General features: G+C 35.0%; 1 protein-coding gene across 5 annotated transcripts in view; it reads left to right on the top strand.

The window, feature by feature from the left end:
- PTPN4 (protein tyrosine phosphatase non-receptor type 4) overlaps nucleotides 1–21,112 on the top strand; it is a 174,235-nt gene that overhangs the window by 62,157 nt on the left and 90,966 nt on the right. For 2 of the 5 annotated variants that reach the window (XM_074335257.2, XM_088794454.1), the window contains 5 exons: nucleotides 13,792–13,855; nucleotides 13,933–14,032; nucleotides 16,002–16,046; nucleotides 16,304–16,356; nucleotides 16,732–16,852. In XM_074335257.2, coding sequence (XP_074191358.1) covers nucleotides 13,792–13,855; nucleotides 13,933–14,032; nucleotides 16,002–16,046; nucleotides 16,304–16,356; nucleotides 16,732–16,852 — 383 coding nt within the window. The remainder of the gene's footprint in view (nucleotides 1–13,791; nucleotides 13,856–13,932; nucleotides 14,033–16,001; nucleotides 16,047–16,303; nucleotides 16,357–16,731; nucleotides 16,853–21,112) is intronic. The other 3 variants (XM_019715490.3, XM_019715489.3, XM_074335240.2) reach the window with 3 other exon arrangements.

Here is a 21,112-nt window from a genome sequence, read left to right as displayed (position 1 = left end):
CCAATAAATATATTTTTTAAAATATATATTTAAATCGTTGTATATGTGTGCGTATACCACAGCATTACTAATATGTGAACAGCAGTTACCTCTGAGGAGTAGAGAGTAGGACTGGAAAAACCATGATGAGAGGCTTTTAAGTCTTTTTCCAGATGCACTTGTGTGTGTATGTGTGACTTGAATAATTTACTTTGATACTGTTTTCTGGTATTTTTATAATTTGTTATAGAAAACCCAAGGGTAAGTGATCATTCATTCAAACTTGGTTATACAGTAAGTCCTCACTTAATGACGTTGATGGGTTCTGCAACTTTAAGCAAAACAACATATAACAAAACCAGTTTTACCGCATCCTAATTGACATAAACAAGAGAGTTCAGTTCCTACAGTAGCTTATCAACATTGAAATGGCATTATTCAAGGACCTGACATTCTTTTAAATCTCTGGGGAAGCTTATACAAAAATGCTGATACTCCATGGCTAGAGAGTCATAGTTACTGAACCTATGCAGACCTAACTATTTTAGGAAAAGTTTCCTGTGTGAGTCTGGTACTCACTGGCCAACATTCACAGTCCCCATTTGGTTCAGTCACCTAATTTTACAGATGAAGAAAGAGACTCTTGAGGTTTAAGGGGAGCTGTAGTGTGGAGGTATTCAGACCAGGATTCATTTCAGGCCCCACCAGTTCCCTGGCATTGTTTTTGTTGTGGTTTTTAAAATCTACTCAGAGTAGCACTGCTACTGAGGGGCAAAGTTGGAATTAAATAAAAATTTTCCTTACCTTTTTTTTCCCTGCTGTGCAATTGAGCCTATCTTTTATTTACTTTTATGGTTGGATTTTAATCAGAATAAAGGTCAAAGAAACTAAGCTTGCACTCTCCAGTATTCCTGTATGCTGACTCTCCAGTATTCCTTTATGTGGAAAATGCTCAAGTTACACAGAATCAAAAGTTGTTACTGTTTCCCTTTATTCCAGCTTTCTAACCTGATTTATAACAAGAAGTAGGACTGGTTTATAAGAGAAGAAAAGGTTAATATAATGTACACAGCTATCAAGATAAATAATGGCAGCTAGGTTTCTGAATATGGATAGAAAAATGGAGTATTTTACAGATTGACTATGCAGTTTACTTGATCTGTGCTGTCTTGTACATAATGCTTTTTCTTCCTGAAATGTCTTAACCTCTATTTTAACCTGCATCCCTCACCCCTCACTCTTCATGTTTCCACTCTAACTTCGTATTTTTTAAACTCAAAATGAAAGTCATTTTCTCTCTAAAACCTTTCCTTAACCTCCAGGTACAGTGTACCTTGTTCTCTTGTACTCCTGTGATACTTAACAATACTTTCTTGAGGTGATAGGTTTCATGACTCCAAATTCTTGAGGCTAGTCTTTATCTTTGTATCACCCCAATACCTGGCACAGTGCCTCGTATACAATAGGCTGCAAATAATGACTTAGTTCAGAATGAAATATACATCTCAGACACATGAAGGAACAGTGCAAACTACCCAGTGTCCAAAGTGATCTCGAGACAAGATCAATAGGAGGTAAATGTACGGCTACATATTTGTGCAGATATTTTCTCTAAAAGTAAGGCTGTTTACAGTAGGAACCCTGAACAGTTATGAGTTAATTACTTTAAACAAGCTTACTTAAAATTTTTTTTTAATCGGCAATATTTCGAGTTTGTTGCCTATTTGGTATTCCATCATAATCATTAGTGTTTGTTCTTTAGTCTTATGCATATAGTTCTTGTTAAGTATATTTGTTGTATTTCCTCTCTGTCTCTTTCTCCCTCGCCTTTCCGTCCTTTCCGTCCTTTCCCTCCCTCCCACCTTTCTTTTTCATTTCTCCCCTTTTCTCTCTATATACAGTTGACCCTGAACAACATGAGTTTGAACTATGCAGATCCATAATCGTATCCACGCAGTTCAGTCCCTTGTTGTTCAAGGGTCAGCTGTATTGATCCACGGTTGGGAATCTGCGAATGGGAGGGCCAGCTTCAGTTATATGTGGATTTTCAACTGTGCAGCTGGACAACGCCCCTAACCCCTGAGTTATTCAAGGGTCAACTGTAATTTTATCTTTTCCAAAATAGCTTGCTTGTTTCATTGTAATTTTAAAAAAATGACGTTTAGGATGAATTTAAGAATGTTATAAGGAATAGGTCAGATATTACCAGTTAAAACAAGGCTAGTAAAGACAAGGAATATCATTTGATAATTTGTTTTTTTCATTGGGTAGTGGATATTTCCAAAGAATTTTTAATCGGTGAATTAAAAACAAACTTGTACATCTTGCATTTTTTAAAATTTTGATTTATAGGATTGGCATGTGTACGAGTATGTACAAATTTAGTTTCTCCCCAGTTTTTCAACTCACTTTGGTAGAGAAAAACATATTTTTTACAATATGCACACTCAGAATGCTGATCTTGAAAGAAAGCACCAATTGAGCACATAAGTAAGTAGTAAGTAACCCCTTTAGCTTCTGTGATTATTGGGTTACAGTATATTCTTTACCAAAAGGAAAGTCAGGTTATTGTCTTGAAATTTTTCAGACACACATGCACACAAAGCACTAAAAAATCATAAGAGATGAATTGAACTTTGGCCTTGATTCATCTTTTAATATCCTATCTTATTTCATCTCAGTAGCTGCTTTAGTGCTTTGCGTGAATTTCAGGAAAGAACTGTTTCTTTGATATCTAAATTTGTGTTGCAGTATTTTAGGAAGTTGTGTGTGCAGAGTTTTTGAAGCTTTGACAATAATCCATTATTTAAATATTTCTTACGTTCTTTTTTTATTTTTAACTCAGAATAAGATTTATTTAATTATTAACTCAGAATAATATTCTTATCATAAAACCCTTTTCATTTTCCATTTTTTGTGTTATTAAGTTGGACTCTTCAAACAAGTGTAAAGTATTCTTTGTTATTTATAACTCCGCTACTCCAAACATTTTTATTTTGAAATATTTCAAACATACAGAACATACAGGAAAAAAGACCAAAAAAAAAAAAAAAAAAGCCCTCAAGAAATAGAACACTATATGCAAGATGGCAAACTAGAAAGGTCCAGACCCTCATTCCCCCACAGAAACATTAGAAAACAGCTGTACGCTGACTAAACTAACCATGTAGGAGTTCTGGAAACCAGTCAGATTTACAACAACTAAGCAATCAAGAGAAAGCCACATTCAGAACTGTAGGAAACTTTGTGGTGTTTTACTTGCACTTGTCCTACCCCTTCCTCAGCGTGCACATCGTGGCCAGGAGGAAGCAGCCTCATTTTTTATTCCTACCCTTGGGACAGAATAAGGAGGGTGAAACTTGTTTGCAACATTCTGGTCTACCTATTGACTACCCAAGGGACTGCTTTTGTTCTCACTTGACTTGGAAAGTAGGGAACAGCAGCATAGTTTGGATCTCTAACTGGGAGCCACAAAAGGCAGTGGCAGGAGCTGCAGCATGTGAAATCTGCAGAACCGTGGATTCCTGGGTGCAAGAGACTATAGTCAGAGGAATACATTTGAACACTTACAGAACATCTAAGGCTATGAGAAGTAGCTGAAGTGAGACTCTCTGAGACCTTAGACATTTAAAAGCAGACAGGGGGAAGTAAGGAGTTAGGGGGAAAAAAAGCACACACACACACAGAGGCCCAGACAAAACTAATGCCCAGAAAAGATCAGAGAAAACCTTAAGTCTTAATGCTGGGCTGATCTTAAAGCTCAGGGTCTCACTAATTAATGAAGGTCTATAAAGAGTTTGAGAGATGGCTGTTCATTAAATGTTCAGTTTTCAACAAAAGATAAAACTAGAAATACAAAGGAACAGGGAAAGATTGCCCATTCAAAGGAACAAATTAAATCTCTAGAAACAGTCCCTGAAGAAACCTGTATATCAGATTTGCTAGACAGAGATTTTAAAACAACTGTCTTAAATACAGAGGGTGCTAAAAAAATTATACACATTTTAAGAAAGGAAAACTATTAAAATGGTAATACTCAATATATATTGATAACAAAAGATGAATACAAGTCAGGTTTGACTTCTGCAATTACAAGAGGTGCTCAAAGTGGTTACCATCAGTGTCCAGATACTTCTGATTATGGCGAACTACTGCTTGAGCAACGTTGACCAAAGTGTCCACTTGTGTACATTTTTTTGGCACCCCCAGTATATCCAAAGAGCTGAAGGAAAACATTGTCAAAGAAATGAAGGAAATCAGGAAAACTATACATGGGCAAAATGAGGAAATCAGAAAGAGATAGTAATTGTTTTATAAATAACCAAAAAGAAATTCTGGAGCTGAAAAAGGCAATAACTGAATTGAAAAAATCCCTAGAGGAATTCGGCAATAGCCTTGAACAAACAGAAGAAAGAATCAGTGAACTTTAAGAAAGGTCATTTGAAATTATTGAGTATGAGGAACAAAAAGAAAAACGAATGAAAAAGTTAATAAAGTCTAAGGGATTTGCTTGACAGCATAAGAAGATCGATATGGGAGTGCCAGAAAGAAGGGAGAATGAGAAAGAGGCAGAGAGATTATTTGAAGAAATAATGGGCAAAATCTTCCCAAATTTGAGGAAAAGGATGGATGGACAAATACAAGAAGCCCACCAACCTCCACATAGAATAGACTCAGATGTACGCTGAGACACATATAGTAAAATTGTTGCAAGTTAAAGATAAAGAGAATCATGAACGCAGTAAGAGAAAAGCAAATCACAAAAAAGGGATACTCAGTAAGATGATCAATGAATTTTTCGGTAGAAACCTGGCAGGGCAAAAGGCACTGGGATGTTATGTTCAAAATGCTGGGGGGAAAAAACAGCCTATCAACCATGAATTCTATACAGTCATGCTACTTAACCACAGGCAGAAGGTCTAAGAAATGCATCATTAGGCCATTTCGTCATTGTGCAAACATCATAGAGTATACTTACACAAAACCTAGATAGTACAGCCTCCTGCTCCTACAGCCTGTACAGCATGCTTTGTACTGCACAACATTAGGTCAAATCAAGCACACGAGAAAATGATGCAATCAGGAGACGCTATAAACACATCTATGAAGCTACTGCTGGTGGAATATGGCATACTGTCTTATAGCAAACCTTTTTTTAAAATAAGTGGAAAGAGTACATTCTAAAATAACGATAAAAGTGTATAGTGTAGTAAATACATAACCCAATAACATAGCTGTTTATTACCGTTATCAAGTATTATGTACCATAGATAATTGTATGTGCTATACTTTTATATAAGTGGCATCGTAGCAGGTTTGTTTACACCAGCATCACCACAAACATGATTGAGCTACAAAGTTACGAGAGCTACAGTGTCATTAGGCGATAGGAATTTTTCAACTTCGTTATAATATTATGGGATCACTGTTGTATATGTGTTCCATCAATGACTAAAGCATCATTATGTGGTGCATGACTACACAGCAAAACAGGCTTTCAAAAATGAGGGTGAAATTAAGGCATTTTCAGACAAATAAAACCTGAGGGAGTTCATTACCACTATACCTGCTCTACAATAAAATCTAAAGGGAGTCCTTCGGGGTGAAATGAAAAAGACCCTAGACAGTATCTCAAAGCCATATGAAAATCTGAAGTTCTCCAGTAAATGTAAATTTGTTATAGGAAACAGTATTTCACTTTGGTTTATAACTTCATTTTTATTTACTATAGGATTGAAAAGGCAAATGCATAAAGAATAATTAAGTTATTATAATTTATGTTAAAGAGAACACAATATGTAATAATGTAATTTGTGACATCTATTATAAATAAAGGTTGCGGGCTCTAAAGGAGTAGAATTTTTTAGTGCAATTAATGTTAAGTTAGTATCAGTTTAATACAGATTATAATAACTTTAGGAATTTATATGTAATCCCCATGGTAACAGCAAAGAAAATATCTATAGAATATGTGCAAAAGGAAATGAAAAGGGAATCAAAACTTTACCAAAAAGTCAACTAAATGCAAAGGAAGGCAGTTATGGAGGAAATGAGGATCAAAATAGCTACAATACATACAGAAAACAACAAAATGTCAAGTAAGTGCTTCCCTCTCAGTAATTACTTTAAATGCAAAAGGATTAAATTCCCCAATCAAAGGACATAGATTAGCAGAATGGATTGAAAGAAACAGCCTCTGATTGTATGCTGTTTGCAAGAAACTAACTTTCCATCTAAAGACACACATACTTTGAAAAGTGCTTCTCTGGCATGCAGTTTCTCTGAGTTCAATGCAGCAACAGCCTCCTTGCATCAGTCAGCAGAGGAAAGACTATGTCACCCAGTTTTAGGTAGCTGTCCTACCTCTGGTTCCCTAACTCTCAAATTTTTGTTTCATTTGTTTTGTATGTATATCTATCATTGTTCCATGGATTGCTTCAAAGGTAAGTTTATAAAACCACCTTAAAATCCTGTATTTATATTCTTTAGGAATGTTTAAGCATCCTATTTTAACAAGCAGATAATGCTTCTGTAACAAGATGGTAAATAAACTGAGTGCACATTACTAACATAAATTAAACACTGTGCACTAAGTATTTTAAATTTTTACCAAATTTAATCCCCAAAACACAGTTGGATACTATCATTCCTATTTTACAGATGAAAAAAAAAAAAAATCAAGGTACTGAGAAATGAAGTAACTTGCCCATGATCACAACGTTAATAAATGAGAGAATGGTTCCAGAGGTATGTCTAATTCAGTGATGAGGGAGTCAGGCAGACGGGAGCTTTCCAGGGGGTTGTTGGGAGGAGGTACACGGCTGTAGAAGCAGCCAGGTGGGTCAACTTATTCCCTACCTGTGGACCCTGTGGGAAGCAATTAGTAATGTTTACCCCTAATTGTACCATTAAGTGTGAGTACTTGAATTAGAGGGATGAACCAATTCCCGCAGAGAGCTGGTGACACCCAGTGAAATGAAAAAAGCCCCTTTGCCCAGGAGATTAGATATCACAACCCACTGGCAGCACAGACTGTCTGTCCTTCACCAGCTATTGGAATCGGGCTCTATATCCTGTCTTTTCTCCACAAGTAGGCAGCTACATACAGGATTCATAAAGTGGTTTACAGCTATAAAATTTCAGAATAAAAATAAGCACCCAACAAAACACACCACCATTTGAGGAAAGCCAACACTATAAAAGAGTTTCATCCAAATGATCAGATTTTACGCTTAAGGACATAGAAGAGCAAACAATCTGTAAAACCAGAAATAATAGTGCCAATCTTGGGGTTAGTGTGGAGATGAAGTGAATTCTTACATGTAAAGCGCTTCAGACAATGCTTGTGACATAGTAAGTGCTTGATGAATATTAATTTAACAACAAACTAAAGAAAAGGACTCTAATTTACATTCGTATGATTACAGAGGCTGTTGCATGCATGCAGAGGGAATTGCAAACGGTTTTGGAAATTAAAAACATAATTGTTGAAATAAAAAACTCACCAGTTAGGATAGAGCTGATGCTGTGGAAAACTTAATGCTTTCAACGTTAATGGATGCAGCAAATAAAGAGTAATAAAATCACATACAATATTCTAATAACAAGCTTAATCAGATAATCATATAGCCTACGTTTTTTTCAAATATTACATTTTGGAAGATATAAAATTAACTTGCAAATATGAAGAATTTGCAGAATTCAGAAGGGACTCTACAAAGGGAAAAGAATGAATAGTTGGTTTTGAGAAAACTAAACAGAAGAACTTCATGCCTTAATTGCAAGTCCTTCATGAATTGATAGAGCTGATGAAATACCTGTCCCTATTAGCTATTTTTTCTTTTTTCACTTGACATATAACGTATTAGTTTTAAGCATATAACATGATTTCATATTTATATATATTACAAAATGATTACCACAGTAAGTCTAGTTAACATCCATCACTGTGCAATTACATTTTTTTTCTTGTGATGAGAACTTTTAAGATTTATTCTCAGCAACTTTCAAAAACACAGTACATTAACTATTGTTAATATAAAATGTTAACTGTAGTCACCATTCTGTACATTACATCCCAAGAGCTTACTTATTTTATAACTGGAACTTTGTCTCTTTTGATTCCCTTCACCCATTTTGCCCATATCCTGCCCCCCACCTCTGGAAACCAACAGTCTGTTCTCTAAGAGGTCACCATTTTGGTTTGTTTGTTTTTAGATTATACATATAAAAGAGAACATACGGTTTTTATTTTTCTCTATTTCACTTAACATACGGGGTGTGATCACAAAATACGGTGAATGTTTAAATTAAAAATGTATTGTAGTAAAAGACATTGCCATTAATCCCCGTCAAAATATTCCCCCTTGCTTCAGACACACTTATCCCATCATTGTTGCCACTCTCTGAAGCAGTTCTGGAAGTCCTCTTTCTTGTCTTTAGTTGCTCTGTCATGGCTGCCTCACTGTCCTGAATCGATTCAAAATGTTTACCTTTCATGGTCATTTTGACTTTGGGGAAGAGCCAGAAGTCGCACAGTGCCAGATCTGGTAAATAAGGTGGATGAGGACACACCGTAATGTTTTTATTTGACAGAAATTGCCACACAGAAGTGATGTGTGACGTGGAGCCTTTCCGTTGTGATCACAAAATACTGTGAATGCTGCTGCTGAGTGCCAAACAGAGGAAAGGCAGGGATATTCAATACGAGAAGTGGCTCATGGAACCTTAGTAACAGTGTGTGACAAGTTTCAACTTGTTCGATGCAATTGGGTGTGAGCTACGGTCGGAGAAGGTGTGTTTTAAAGGGTGCCATAAATCATCTTCCATCATGATAATGCTCTGTGTCACACATTGCTTCTGGTATATGGCAATTTCTGTCAAATAAAAATAATACTGTGTGTCCTTATTCACCATATCTGGCACAGTGTCACTTCTGGCTCTTCCTCAAAATCAAAATGATTCAGGACATCGAGGCAGCCATGACAACACAACTAAAGACACAAAAAAGGACTTCCAGAACTGCTTCAGGAAGTGGTAAAAATGATGGGATAAGTATGTTCGAAGCAAGGGGGATTAATGGCAATGTGTCTCTTACTGTAATAAATTTTTTTTTATTTAAACAGCCACCGTATTGTTTGATCACACCTTTTAATGCCCTCAAGGTCTATCCAAGTTGTTGCAAATGGCAAGGTTTCTTTTTTATGACTAAATAATATTCCATTTATAGTATATACCAAATTTTCTTTATCCATTCATCTATTGATGGACACTTAGGTTGCTTCCATATCTTGACTATTGTAAATAACACTACAGTGAGCATAGTGGCACATAATATTTTATCAAGTTGGTGTTTCTGTTTCCTTTGGATAAATACCAGAAGTGGATTTGCTGGGTCATATGATGATTCTATTTTTAATTATTTGAGAAACCTATGTTTTCCATAGTGATTGCACCAATTTACATTCCCACCAAGAGTGCACAAGGGATCCCTTTTCTCCATATCCTCGCCAATACTTGTTATCTCTTGTTTCAGGCCAATGTTTCCTCATTGATTTTCTGTCTGGATAATCTACCTTTTGATGAAAATGGGTTATTAAAGTCCCCTACTATTATTGTAATGCTGTTTCTTCCTTTAGGTCTGTTGAGATTTGCTTTATTTAGGTGCTTCTATGTTAGGTACATAAACATTTACACATGTTATAGCCTCATGTTGGATTGAGCCCTTTGTCATTACATAATGACTTTCTTTGTCTCTTATTACAGTTTTTGTCTCAAGGTTTATTTTGTCTTATGTAAGTATAGCTACTCAGCTTTCTTTTGGTTTCCATTTGCAAGGAATATTTTTTTCCATCCATTCACTTTCAGTTTGTATGTGTCTTTACATCTGAAGTGACTCTTGTAGGTAGCATATAGATAGGTCTTGTTTTTTAATCTACTAGCCACTCTGTGTTTTTTGATTGGAGAATTTAGTTCATTTATATTTAATTATTGATAGGTATGTAATTATTACCGTTTGTTGATTGTTTTGTTCCTTTGTGATTTGATGATTTTCTGCAGTGTATGCTTAGATTCTTTTCTTTTTATCTTTCGTGTATCTACTATAGGTTTTTGCTTTGTGATTAACATGAAGCTTATGTAAAACAACTTAGATTTTTAACACTCTGTTTTAAGTTGATGAAATTATAAATTTGAACACATTCTAAACCTCTACATTTTTACTTCCCCTCTCACGTTTTATGTTTTTCGTGTCACAATTTGCATCTGGTTTACTTTGTGTATCCATTAACAAATGATGATGGTTACATTTATTTTTACTAGTTTTGTCTTTTAACCTTCATACTAGTTTTATAAGTCATTAACCCACCACCTTTGCAACATTAGATTATTCTGAATTTTACTATGTATTTACCTGCACCAGTGAGATTTATACTTTTATATGTTTTCCAGTTAATAATTAGCATCCTTTCATTTCAGTTTTTACAAGTCCCTTTAACATTTCTTGTAAGGCCAGTCTGATGGAGATGAACTTGCTTTTGCTTGTCTGGAAAACTCTTACCTTGATTTATGAAGGACAACTTTGATGAGAAGAGTATTCTTGGTTGGCTTTTTTTTTCTTTCAGCACTTTTAATTTATTGTGCCACTCCCTTCTGGCATGCAAAGTTTCTGCTGAAAAATCTGTTTATAGGCTTATGGGGGTTTCCTTTTTACATAACAAATTGTTTTATTCCTTGCTGCTTTTAAGATTCTCTCCTTGTCTTGAACTTTTGATACTTTAATTACAATGTCTTCATTATAACATGTGTTTTATTACAGTATGTTGTTATAATTGTTCAATTTTATTATTTGTTATTGTTGTTAATCTCTTACTGTGCCTAATTTATAATTTAAACTTTCATCATGAGTATGTATGATAGAAAAGAACATAGTACAGACAGGTTTGGTACTATCTGCAGTTTCAGGCTTCCACTGGGGGTCGTGGAACATATCCCCCGTGGATAAGAGGGGCTACGGGACTAAGTGGAAGAAGCTAGACACAAGAGATCACCTATTGTATGATTGCATTCATAGGAAATGTCCAAAATAGGCAAATCCATAGAGACAATAAGTAGATAAGTAATTGTGAAGTGCTGTGGGTAGTGGGGCATTGGGACTGAGTGCTAATAGAAATGAGATTTCTTTTTGGGGTGACGCAAATATTCTGACATTATTTAGTGTCCATGGCTATACAACATAGTGAATATACTAAAATACACTGAAGTGTACACTTTAAAATCGTGAATTTATATTCTCAGAAGCTGTGTATAAGTGCCTGTTTTCCTCACATTCTTGCTATTGTGGTATGTCATTGAAAATTTTAATCTTTGCCAATGTTATAGTTGAAAAATGATTACCTTTTATATTTCTGTAATTACGATCAAGATTAAATATCTTTTCATATACTTAAATGCTGTTTATATTTCCTTTCCTATGAACATTCTATTCTTACCCATTGCCTGTTTTTCTGTTAGTGTTGGCCTTTTTCTTACTTGATTTGTAGAATTTTTTTATATGTTCTTTTTTCCTACTTTGTTTTTCTTTTGATGTAATGATATGTTTTCACTATGAACACTATCTTTACTGTCCAATCGGGCTCGTTATAGCATTGCTCCATCTTCTTGGTTTAAGCCAAGATCCTAAGTCCTAGCTCACTGACATCATTGATGAGTTCTATTACATTTCCCAGTGCTTATCATTGTATCCCTTCTAAGCTATGTCAGTCTAATACATCTATTTGTGTATATAAGTGTGTTTGTTTCTCTGATATCAGAATATTTTGAAGGGGAACTAAATGAGGAAGGCAGGTTTTAGATAGATTAACTTGTCCCAGATTTTGATTTTAGACAAGTATTAAAATGAAAGTAATTTATAACTTTTTCTATAAATTGTGAAGAACAAAATCACTAGCTTAATAGATGTGTGAGAAGATGGATAACTGTGTGGCTATATAGGGGAAACAAATGTGTTAAGTAGGAATGAAAAACAGCTGATTATTCGCACAGAAGCCCCCAAGAAAACTGTGGAGTCATTCAGCAGGTTTAGTCAGTCCTTCACCAAATATTTTTAATAGATATTATATGCCAAGTCCTGTGCTAGGTGCTGACTGTTCAGCTTTGAATGAATCAGATTTTTATCCCTTACTAATGAAGGAGGTAGGAAATAAAAAGGTAAAACAAACCTATTACACTGAAAATATGTTATGAAAGAATTTAATGCTCCTTGCCTGTTTCTAGAAAATAACTTACAGGAGCATTGTGACATGCTTTTGATAGAGCTGTCAATGAAGACCTTTCTGAGGAGGTAGCTTTTAAGCTGAGACACAGATAATGAAAGGAGTCAGCCATGGGAAAGCTGGAGGACACTCAGTGAATAAGGAAGCTTAGAATTGAAAACCCTAAGATGGCCTCTTTGAGTAACAGAAAGGATGCCATTATGTCTGGAGTTTAGGAAATTGAAGTAGAATTAAGTAAGAAGATTCCATGCTAAAGACTTTGGACCTTGCACTGAGAAATTATCAAGAGATATTAAGGAAAGGAGTGACATTGTCTTTTAAAAGACTACTCCTCGTCTAGATGGAGGATGAAGATGATGGTAAGAAAAGAAGCAGCGACAGCAATTAAGAAGCTATGGCCAGAGCTATATCAGAAATAAGGATGGCGGCAGAGTAGACGGATAATTGTTAAATTCTAAGTATTGTTTGAAGGTAGAATCAGCTGGATTTGATGTGTTGGATGTTAGGGATAATGGAAAGGAGAGATTCATGGATACTCCTAGCCATTTGTTATTAAAATCTATGTGCTTTTCATGGAAGTATGGGAGGTAGGAGTAAGGTTTTTAAATGATGAAACATAAGCTTATGTTTGTGTAGTGCTTTGAAAATACTGCCACATCTGTTACCTATTTTTGAGTTCTTTAATTTCTTTAATTGAAATGTTAGCAGTTGAAGTAATTTCTAAATTCTGTTACACTTTTTCTAAAATAGAGCCTAACAGGGATTCAGAAGTGTTGAGACTACTTAGAATTCTCACACACCAGTATAAAAAGTAGTTCCCAAAACTAAACATTATCTCTTATAAAATTAGTGTGGTTTTCTTTGGGGGGTAGTGATGTAGTTTATTTTTTAAGGAATAGGATAGAAGTTACAAAATTTTCCTTAAGAGTAGATTTTTATGTTGTATGGTTAAATTTTGTCTGAATGAGAGCATAAGGCCAAGCATATTTTTCTGAAAGATAATTTTTTAAACTTGCCACACTGTTAAGTAATATAGTTAAATTAACAAATCACTTTAGATTGCTGTGATTATTAAGGACTTTTACTTTTGGATAGATGTTATTGCACACTGTGTAATTTGATGGGAAATTAAAATCAAAATCTTAAAGCTACCACTGTACATTCAGTATTTTTCTAGCATGATTTTGTTATATTTGATATCAATGTCTGGAACGATGATTTTTTTCCTACCTACCGTGTTCCCCCGAAAATAAGACCTAGCTGGACCATCAGCTCTAATGCATCTTTTAGAGCAAAAATTAATATAAGACCCAGTCTTATATTATGTTAGATAAGCCCCTGTCTTATAGCAAAATAAGACCAGGTCTTATGTTAATGTTTGCTCCAAAAGACGCATTAGAGCTGTGATTGTCTGGCTAGGTCTTATTTTTGGGGAGACACGGTAGGCCTTTTTGAAAAAAGCAGTTTTTAGCATTAATCTTCAAATGAAACAGATTTGCATGAATTGATGTATTAGTTCCTCAAGGAAAAACGAAATCAGCCTTATTTATTTATTTTTCAGAGGTGGCTGGATCCAAACAAACCGATAAGAAAGCAGCTAAAGAGTGAGCATACATATTTACTTGATATTTGTCAAGTATGCTTTATAAAGATAAAGGGTTAATATAATCTGATTAATTAGAACTGCTTTTATTAATTCTAGGAGGATCTCCTTACAGTTTGAACTTTAGAGTCAAATTTTTTGTAAGTGACCCCAACAAGTTACAGGAAGAATATACAAGGTGGGTTTATGCAGCATATTTTTCTTGAAAATATCGTCAAAACTATTACGAAATTTTGAATTATTAGGCAAAAATAGATTAGCGTGCCATAATTTTTAGTTTACCAGCCAGCATACAGGATGGTTATAAATATTTCAAGATAACAGTTTCCTCTCCTTTTGGTTGACTAGGAGGGCTTTAGGAGATTGGAACCCAGGGCTACCCCGTCCAGCCATAAGCCTCCTGAGATACATAAATATTAAAATTTTTTACTTGTGAAAAATGGTTAAGCAGCATTGCTATGACTAATTGTAATCAGATGATGCTACAACTGTATTTAAGTGGTGCTGCATAGTGAGAATTGTGCCTGATTTCTTTTCCATGTAAAAGTATGTTCTATATATAGTTGACTCTTGAACAACATGGGTGGTTAGAGACACCAACCACCTGTGTAGTCAAAATCCACATATAACTTAAGTTAGCCTTCCGCATATGTGGATGCCCAACCGCAGATTGTGAATACTGTATACACAAGAAAGACCCAGACGAGCATTTTGATAGAGTGTGAATGTTAAGTGAACTGTTTAAGGTATAAATAGTAGGGAATAATCACAGTGTTGTAACTGTCATTATTAAAATAACCTGAATGATAATGTGCTGTGTTGCTTGAAAGACATAATTAGTAATTCATTAAAAACAAAGACAGAATAAAAAATTAGAACATTATATATACCTTTCATAAAAGTGAGTAACTATATTCAGAATTACTCTATATTTGCCATATTAAAAATCTGTACTTAAAAATCTGTAGATAGGCTGTTACATGTGAATGTACTGGATATCATTTAGAATACCGTCATAAAGTATAGAAACAAAAGAATAATTAAAGGTATTTGGCTGTACCTGCCAATTCTCGGGTGTTTGTGAAGTAGGGTTTTCAGCAGACCAGTTAAGAAAAATCCTTAAGAGTCCTTTCTGTGTGTTTGTTGCAGGGTAGGGTATTACCTTTTTTGTAACAGGAGAGCTCGGGAATATAGGACCTGGATTGGGCAGTCCTAACATTTGAAACTAATAGTATCTAAGCTAATTTTTCTTAAAAAAGTGTGTAATATGAACACACTTTAGTTTAATACTATAGCTCTTAGGTTTTGTTATTGTTGTTAATTAAAATAAGTTTCTTAGTGCAGTAAAATTTAATTTTGGATGAACTTCAAGGAAACTACTCTAGATTAATGAAAATTATGAATTATAAAGCATTTTTAAATGCATTTTATTATTTCCTGGTATAACTTGAAATCAAGTAACAAAGTATTCCATAATATGTATTTTAGTAATTAGATTTTTAAATGTATAAGAAGCATTTATAATTAAAAGATCAGTAATTTTAGATTGGCTTTCTAATATATTTAATGTTTATGAAGTTTGTTAGCATAAGCAATTAAAATACTGTCAATTATAGCCATATTCATAATTTACATCACTCAAAACACTATCTATGAATTTCTTAGTAGAGCTTGAATGTGTTGATTCTTTTATAGCCCATGTTGAAAACACAATCAAGGAATAAATGTCTCTCATTGATAGTTAAATCAGAATATCTTCCTAAAGGAGAAGAAAGTAAAATCAAGTTTGATAGTAATCAAGGAATTTGTGCTCAGTCCATGAGTCTACTGATGAGTATTTCTCAGAATATTTCTCCCTAATCTCCCTTCTCTTGGTCATGTAACTATTTAAAAAGTTTAGGAGTTTTGTAACAGAGCTAGTGGAAACAAGATATTTGCAGTACAAAATTTCATTTATCAAAGAGTTTTAAAGATTTGGATTCATGAATTTATGAAAGCTTACTTTTAAAATATCTTTTCATGTGTTAATATGTATATTATAGAAGGAGATACTTAAATATTTTAATTTTATTAGTTAATGTAAGTATACGGTTTTAAAACTCTAAATGTTTTAATTCCAATAAATGCTATCTTTTTTTTTTTTTAAGGTACCAGTATTTTTTGCAAATTAAACAAGACATTCTTACTGGAAGGTGGGCTATTTTAAATTTTTAGTAACGGAGTTAAAAAATGCTCTTAATTCTGTATTTAAATAATTCATGATTATTGCAAACAACTTATCTATTGAAAAATGGTTACATTGAGCATGAATTCCTTTCATCAAATAAGTTCATTAATAATTAAAATATAAGTCACATGGATATTTCCAGTGTGAGTAGTATAATATGTAGTGCTTTGGAAATTATTGTGTTTAACCTTGGGTTATGTATTTTCTGTTTTGTTTTATCAGATTGCCTTGTCCTTGTAACACTGCTGCCCTTTTGGCTTCATTTGCTGTTCAGTGTAAGTATCAGCCCACTTTTGAGTCAAATGGCATATAATCACATGGTCTCTGTTGAGAATACACCGCCTTTAATGTACGAGTTCTTTAGACAAATGAGTATGTTACTATGTTGAAGAAAGTGACTGCAGAGGAAATTTAATGAAACGTCCAATTAGTTAGCAATTACTTTGATGCCTTAAAAAAAAAATTCTAAAGGTGTTTAAGACTGTGAAAAGCGTTAGATGCATTGTTATAACTTGCTTAAATGGTAACAATAGAAACATAAATATTTTACTTCCAGAAATATAATGGAATTTATGACATGGCTGATTTGGCTATAGAAATTGAAAAAAATGTGTTTATTAAAATGTGAATATTTTTCGTTCATTTATTAGCTGAACTTGGAGACTACAATCAGTCAGAAAACTTGCCAGGCTACCTCTCAGATTATTCTTTCATTCCTAATCAACCTCAAGATTTTGAAAAAGAAATTGCAAAATTACATCAGCAACATACGTAAGGATTTATATACTTTTGTACTTAATTGGTAAACTTCTTTTTTTAAAATAATTTTTTCAACTACAATTGACATATAATATTATATTAGTTTCCAGTGTAAATCATAGTGATTAGACATTTATGTAACTTAGGACATGATCACCCCCATAAGTCTAGTACCCATCTAGTACCCATACATAGTACAATATTGTTGACTATATTCTTTGTGATATACTTTATATCCCCATGACATTTTACAATTACAAATTTGTGCTGCTTAATCCCTTCACCTTTTCAGCAATGCTCCCAACGCTCCTCCTATCTAGCAACCCTCAAAATGTTTTATGTATCTATGAGTTTGTTTCTGTTTGTTCTTGTTTGTTTATCTTATTATTTAGATCTCACATACTAGTGAAATCGTATGGCATTTATCTTTATCTGACTTACTGCACTCAGCACAATACTCCCTAAGTTCATCCATGTTACAGATGGTAAGATTTTATTCTTTTTTATGGCTCAGTGATGGGCATCGAGGTTCCTTCCATATCTTGGCTATTGTAAATAATGCTGCAATGAACATATGGATGCATGTGTTCTTCGAAGTAGTGTGTTGGGTTTCTTCAGGTAAATACCCAGAAGTGGAATTGCTGGGTCCTTCTTTGTTTCTTGTTATAGCCTTTCTTTTAAAGTCTGTTTCATCTGGTATAAGTATTGTTACCACATCTTTTTGGGTTTTTTTCCACTTTTATAAAATAATCTTTTTCCATCCCTTTACTTTCCATCTGTGTTGTCTTTTGATCTGAAGTGAGTCTCTTATGAGCAGCATATGTAAGGGTCTTCTTATCCATTCAGCCACCCTCTCTTTTCATTGGAGTGTTTAATCCATTTACATTTAAAGTAATTGTTGATAGATATGTAGTTATTGCCATTTTATTAATTCATTTTTTTCTTCTTAAAGCAGCCTCTCTAAGATTCCTTGTAATACTGGTTCGGTGGTGATGAACTCCTTTAGCTTTTTCTTTTTTGTGAAGCGCTTTATCTATCCTTTGAGTTTAATGATAGCTTTGCTGGGTAGAGTAATCTTGATTGTAGGTCCTTGCTTTTCATCACTTTTAATATTTCCTGCTAATCCCTTCAAGCATGCAAAGTTTCTGTTGAGAAAGCTGCTGATAGTCTTATGGGAGCTCCCTTGTAGGTAATTAACTGCTTTTTCTTTGCTGCTTTTAAGATTCTTTCTTTGTCTTTAACGTTTGGTATTTTAATTATGGTATGCCTTGATGTCAGTCTCTTTTGGTTTATCTTGTTTGGGACTCTGCGCTTCCTGGCTTGTATGTCTATTTCCTTCGCCAGGTTAGGGAAGTTTTCTGGCATTATATCTTCAAATAGGTTTTCAATTCCTTGCTCTCTCTTTTCTTCTTCTTGTACCCCTTTGATATAAATGTTTGTATGCTTGATGTTGTCCCAGAGGTCTCTTAAACTATCCTCATCTTGGGGGACTCTTTTTTTCTTTTAGCTGTTCTGATTGTTTTCTGCTACTTTATCTTTTAAATTGCTGATTTGATCCTCTGCTTTATTTAATCTACTATTGATTCTTTCTAATATATTTTTTATTTCAGTTATTATAGTCTTCATTTCTGAATGGCTCTTTTTTATGTTTTCTATCTTCATTTTTATGTATCCTCTCTCTTTGTTGAAGTTCTTCCTGATATTATTAAGCATCCTTATAGCCAGTGTTTTCAACTCTGCATCTGGTAGATTGCTTATCTCTATTTTGTTTCATTCTTTTTCTGGAATTTTGTTATTTTCTTTCATTTAGGACATATTTCTTTGTCTCATTTTACTGCCTCCCTGCATTTGTTTCTACGTATTAGGTAGGGCTGCTCTGCCTCCTGGTGTTAGTAGAGTGGCCTTAGGTAGTAGGGGCCTAGTGGTGCAGTCTCCTTGGTCATCTGAGCCTGGTGATCCAGGTGAGTATCTTGTGTGTGACCTCCTTTTTTAGTTGAGTCTTGATTGCTGTTAGCACGTCAATGAGAGGGATTGACTGTCAGAGTGATTGGTTGTAAGGACTGGCCATGACTACAGCAGAGAAGCTGTTGTGCAGGGGCTGACTGTATGGAGCAGAATGCACTGTAGCAGGGCTCTGGTGCCTGCCCAGTCTGCCCTTTGCGTGTGTCACTTGTGGAAATGATTGGGAGGTGCTCTTGTGTTGTCTGAAGCAGGCTACGAGGCATGTTGGTTCTTGGGCCCTTTGGAGGTGCTGTCATGGAGGCTAAGGTCAGCCACTGCCTGTGCCCTGCTCAGGTCCACCTGGCATGAGCTACAACATGAGCTGTAGATAGCTGCCACTTATAATAGGCTTGGAGGTGCCTGAGAGACGCTAAGCTGTGTACTGAGGCCTGCTGTTACTAGTGCTGGGCTTGGGGCTCCTTAGAGAGAGGTATGGGGCATGCTGAGGCCAGATGCTGCTTGTTTGCAGTTTGTGATCCTTTGAGAGATTTTAGGAAAGTCTGCAGCATGAGTCAAGACAGGCCCATTTGTTTGGAAAAGCCACTTGAAATCCGCTTGGATAGGCTCACAAATTATGTGGAGCGGGGTCTTAGGGAATCACCAGATCAGGGCGAACTGTGTTAGCTAGGTTGATGGAGACTGTGATATGTCACCCCGCCTGCCCATGCTGGCTGGGTTGTGGGGAGGGTTCAATGAAGGAACTTTGACTTCTGCCAGCACTTCTGTCTGTTACAAAGCTGCCCGTCCAGCCCTTGCCCTAAAGCCAGACAATTAATTTCCTCCCCATATGTCCCTGATGCCTTTGGAGCTGCTGCCTTAGCACTGGTGCTCAGAGTAAGTGAGTCTGTCAGCAAGTAAGTCCATGCACAGGCCCTTTAAGAGGAGTGCCTGGGACTCCAGCAGCCCTCCATCTCACTCATCCAGAATCTCCGCTGGTTGTCACAGCCAGAATTTATGGGGACTTCTCTTTCTATCATTGGAACCCTGGGCTGGGGAGCCTGGTATGAGGCTGGGACCCCTCACTCCTCAGGGGATTTCTGAGGCCAACATATCTCTTCTGTTTTTTAACTGCCACACATGGGTGTGGGACCACCCCTTTCCACATCTCTGCCTCTCCAACCTCTTCCTCTGAATGTCATTTGTTATAGGACTTCTGTTCAGCTACACTTCAGGCAGTTCTCAATGATGATTGTTCTGTAGTTGTAATTTTGATACGGTTGTGGGAGGAAATGAGCACAGCATTCAACTATTCCGCCATCTTGACACAGAAGTGGTTTGTACATTCTGAATGGTTGAAAAAAATCAAAAAAAGAATAACATTATGTGGCATGTCAAATCTTTGGAAATTCCAATTTCTGAACACTTATGGAACACAGATTCCCTTTTTTCATTACATGTTGTCTGTGGTTGCTTTCATACAATATCAGAGTTGAGTAGTTGCAACAGAGACTGTGTGGTCTAAAAGCTTCAAGTGTTTACTGTCCAGCTCTTTCCAGTAGGAGTTTGCTGTCCCCTAATCTAAACTTAGGCTAATGAATGAGGACTTTAATAAACTGGCTTAATTTGGTGAGTGCTAATTTTGGTCTAAAAATAAATGCCATTTGTAATAAAAGTTCTATGCATAGTATATGTGAATCAAAGGTTTGAAGATAAACCTGATTTTTAAAATATTTACCAATAATGGAAAGTCTCTTCTTTAAGAAAAAAGATTGTACATTTGACAAGGTATTGATTATAAATTTCTGTTTGATTTAAAGAAATGATTGCTCAAATCTTTAAACAAAGGAAAAATAGAATCATCTTGTTTAACTGGTGGGGGACGATAAGGGAAGGTAGAGTATTTAACTTAATTGAATTTTATAGAAAACAGAATTATATCTGCTTTTTTTAAGGAATCCCATTTTTATGATCATGCATTGTCTCCCTTTTCTAGTATCAATAGTAAATGAAATGTTGATATCTATGCTTTTGTAATTTGCTGCTTATGCTCTGCCGTATCTGATAATATCAGGTAATGAAGTTGTTAGAACAGTACATAATATAGGAGTAAATCAGTTTTTAAAGGTTTTGCGTTTAAAACTATAGTTCTAAAACTTGTGTTCATAAGAATCACGTGGGTTATTTCTTAAATATAAACAATTTGGATGCCATCCATTCTATATCAGATTCTCTAATACTTCTGGAATTATCTGTGATGAAAGACCAATTTTTCCTGATCTGTCATGGAGCTATAATTCTAAAAAATGAAATAAAAATGAATTACTAGAGAAA

This window comes from Rhinolophus sinicus, chromosome 17, assembly GCF_057876585.1.
Source record: "Rhinolophus sinicus isolate RSI-liver-muscle chromosome 17, RSI-T2T, whole genome shotgun sequence".
Classification (NCBI taxonomy): Eukaryota; Metazoa; Chordata; class Mammalia; order Chiroptera; family Rhinolophidae; genus Rhinolophus; species Rhinolophus sinicus.
The sequence above is the reverse complement of the archived record's forward strand: the minus strand, read 5'-3'. Positions and strand labels throughout refer to the sequence as shown.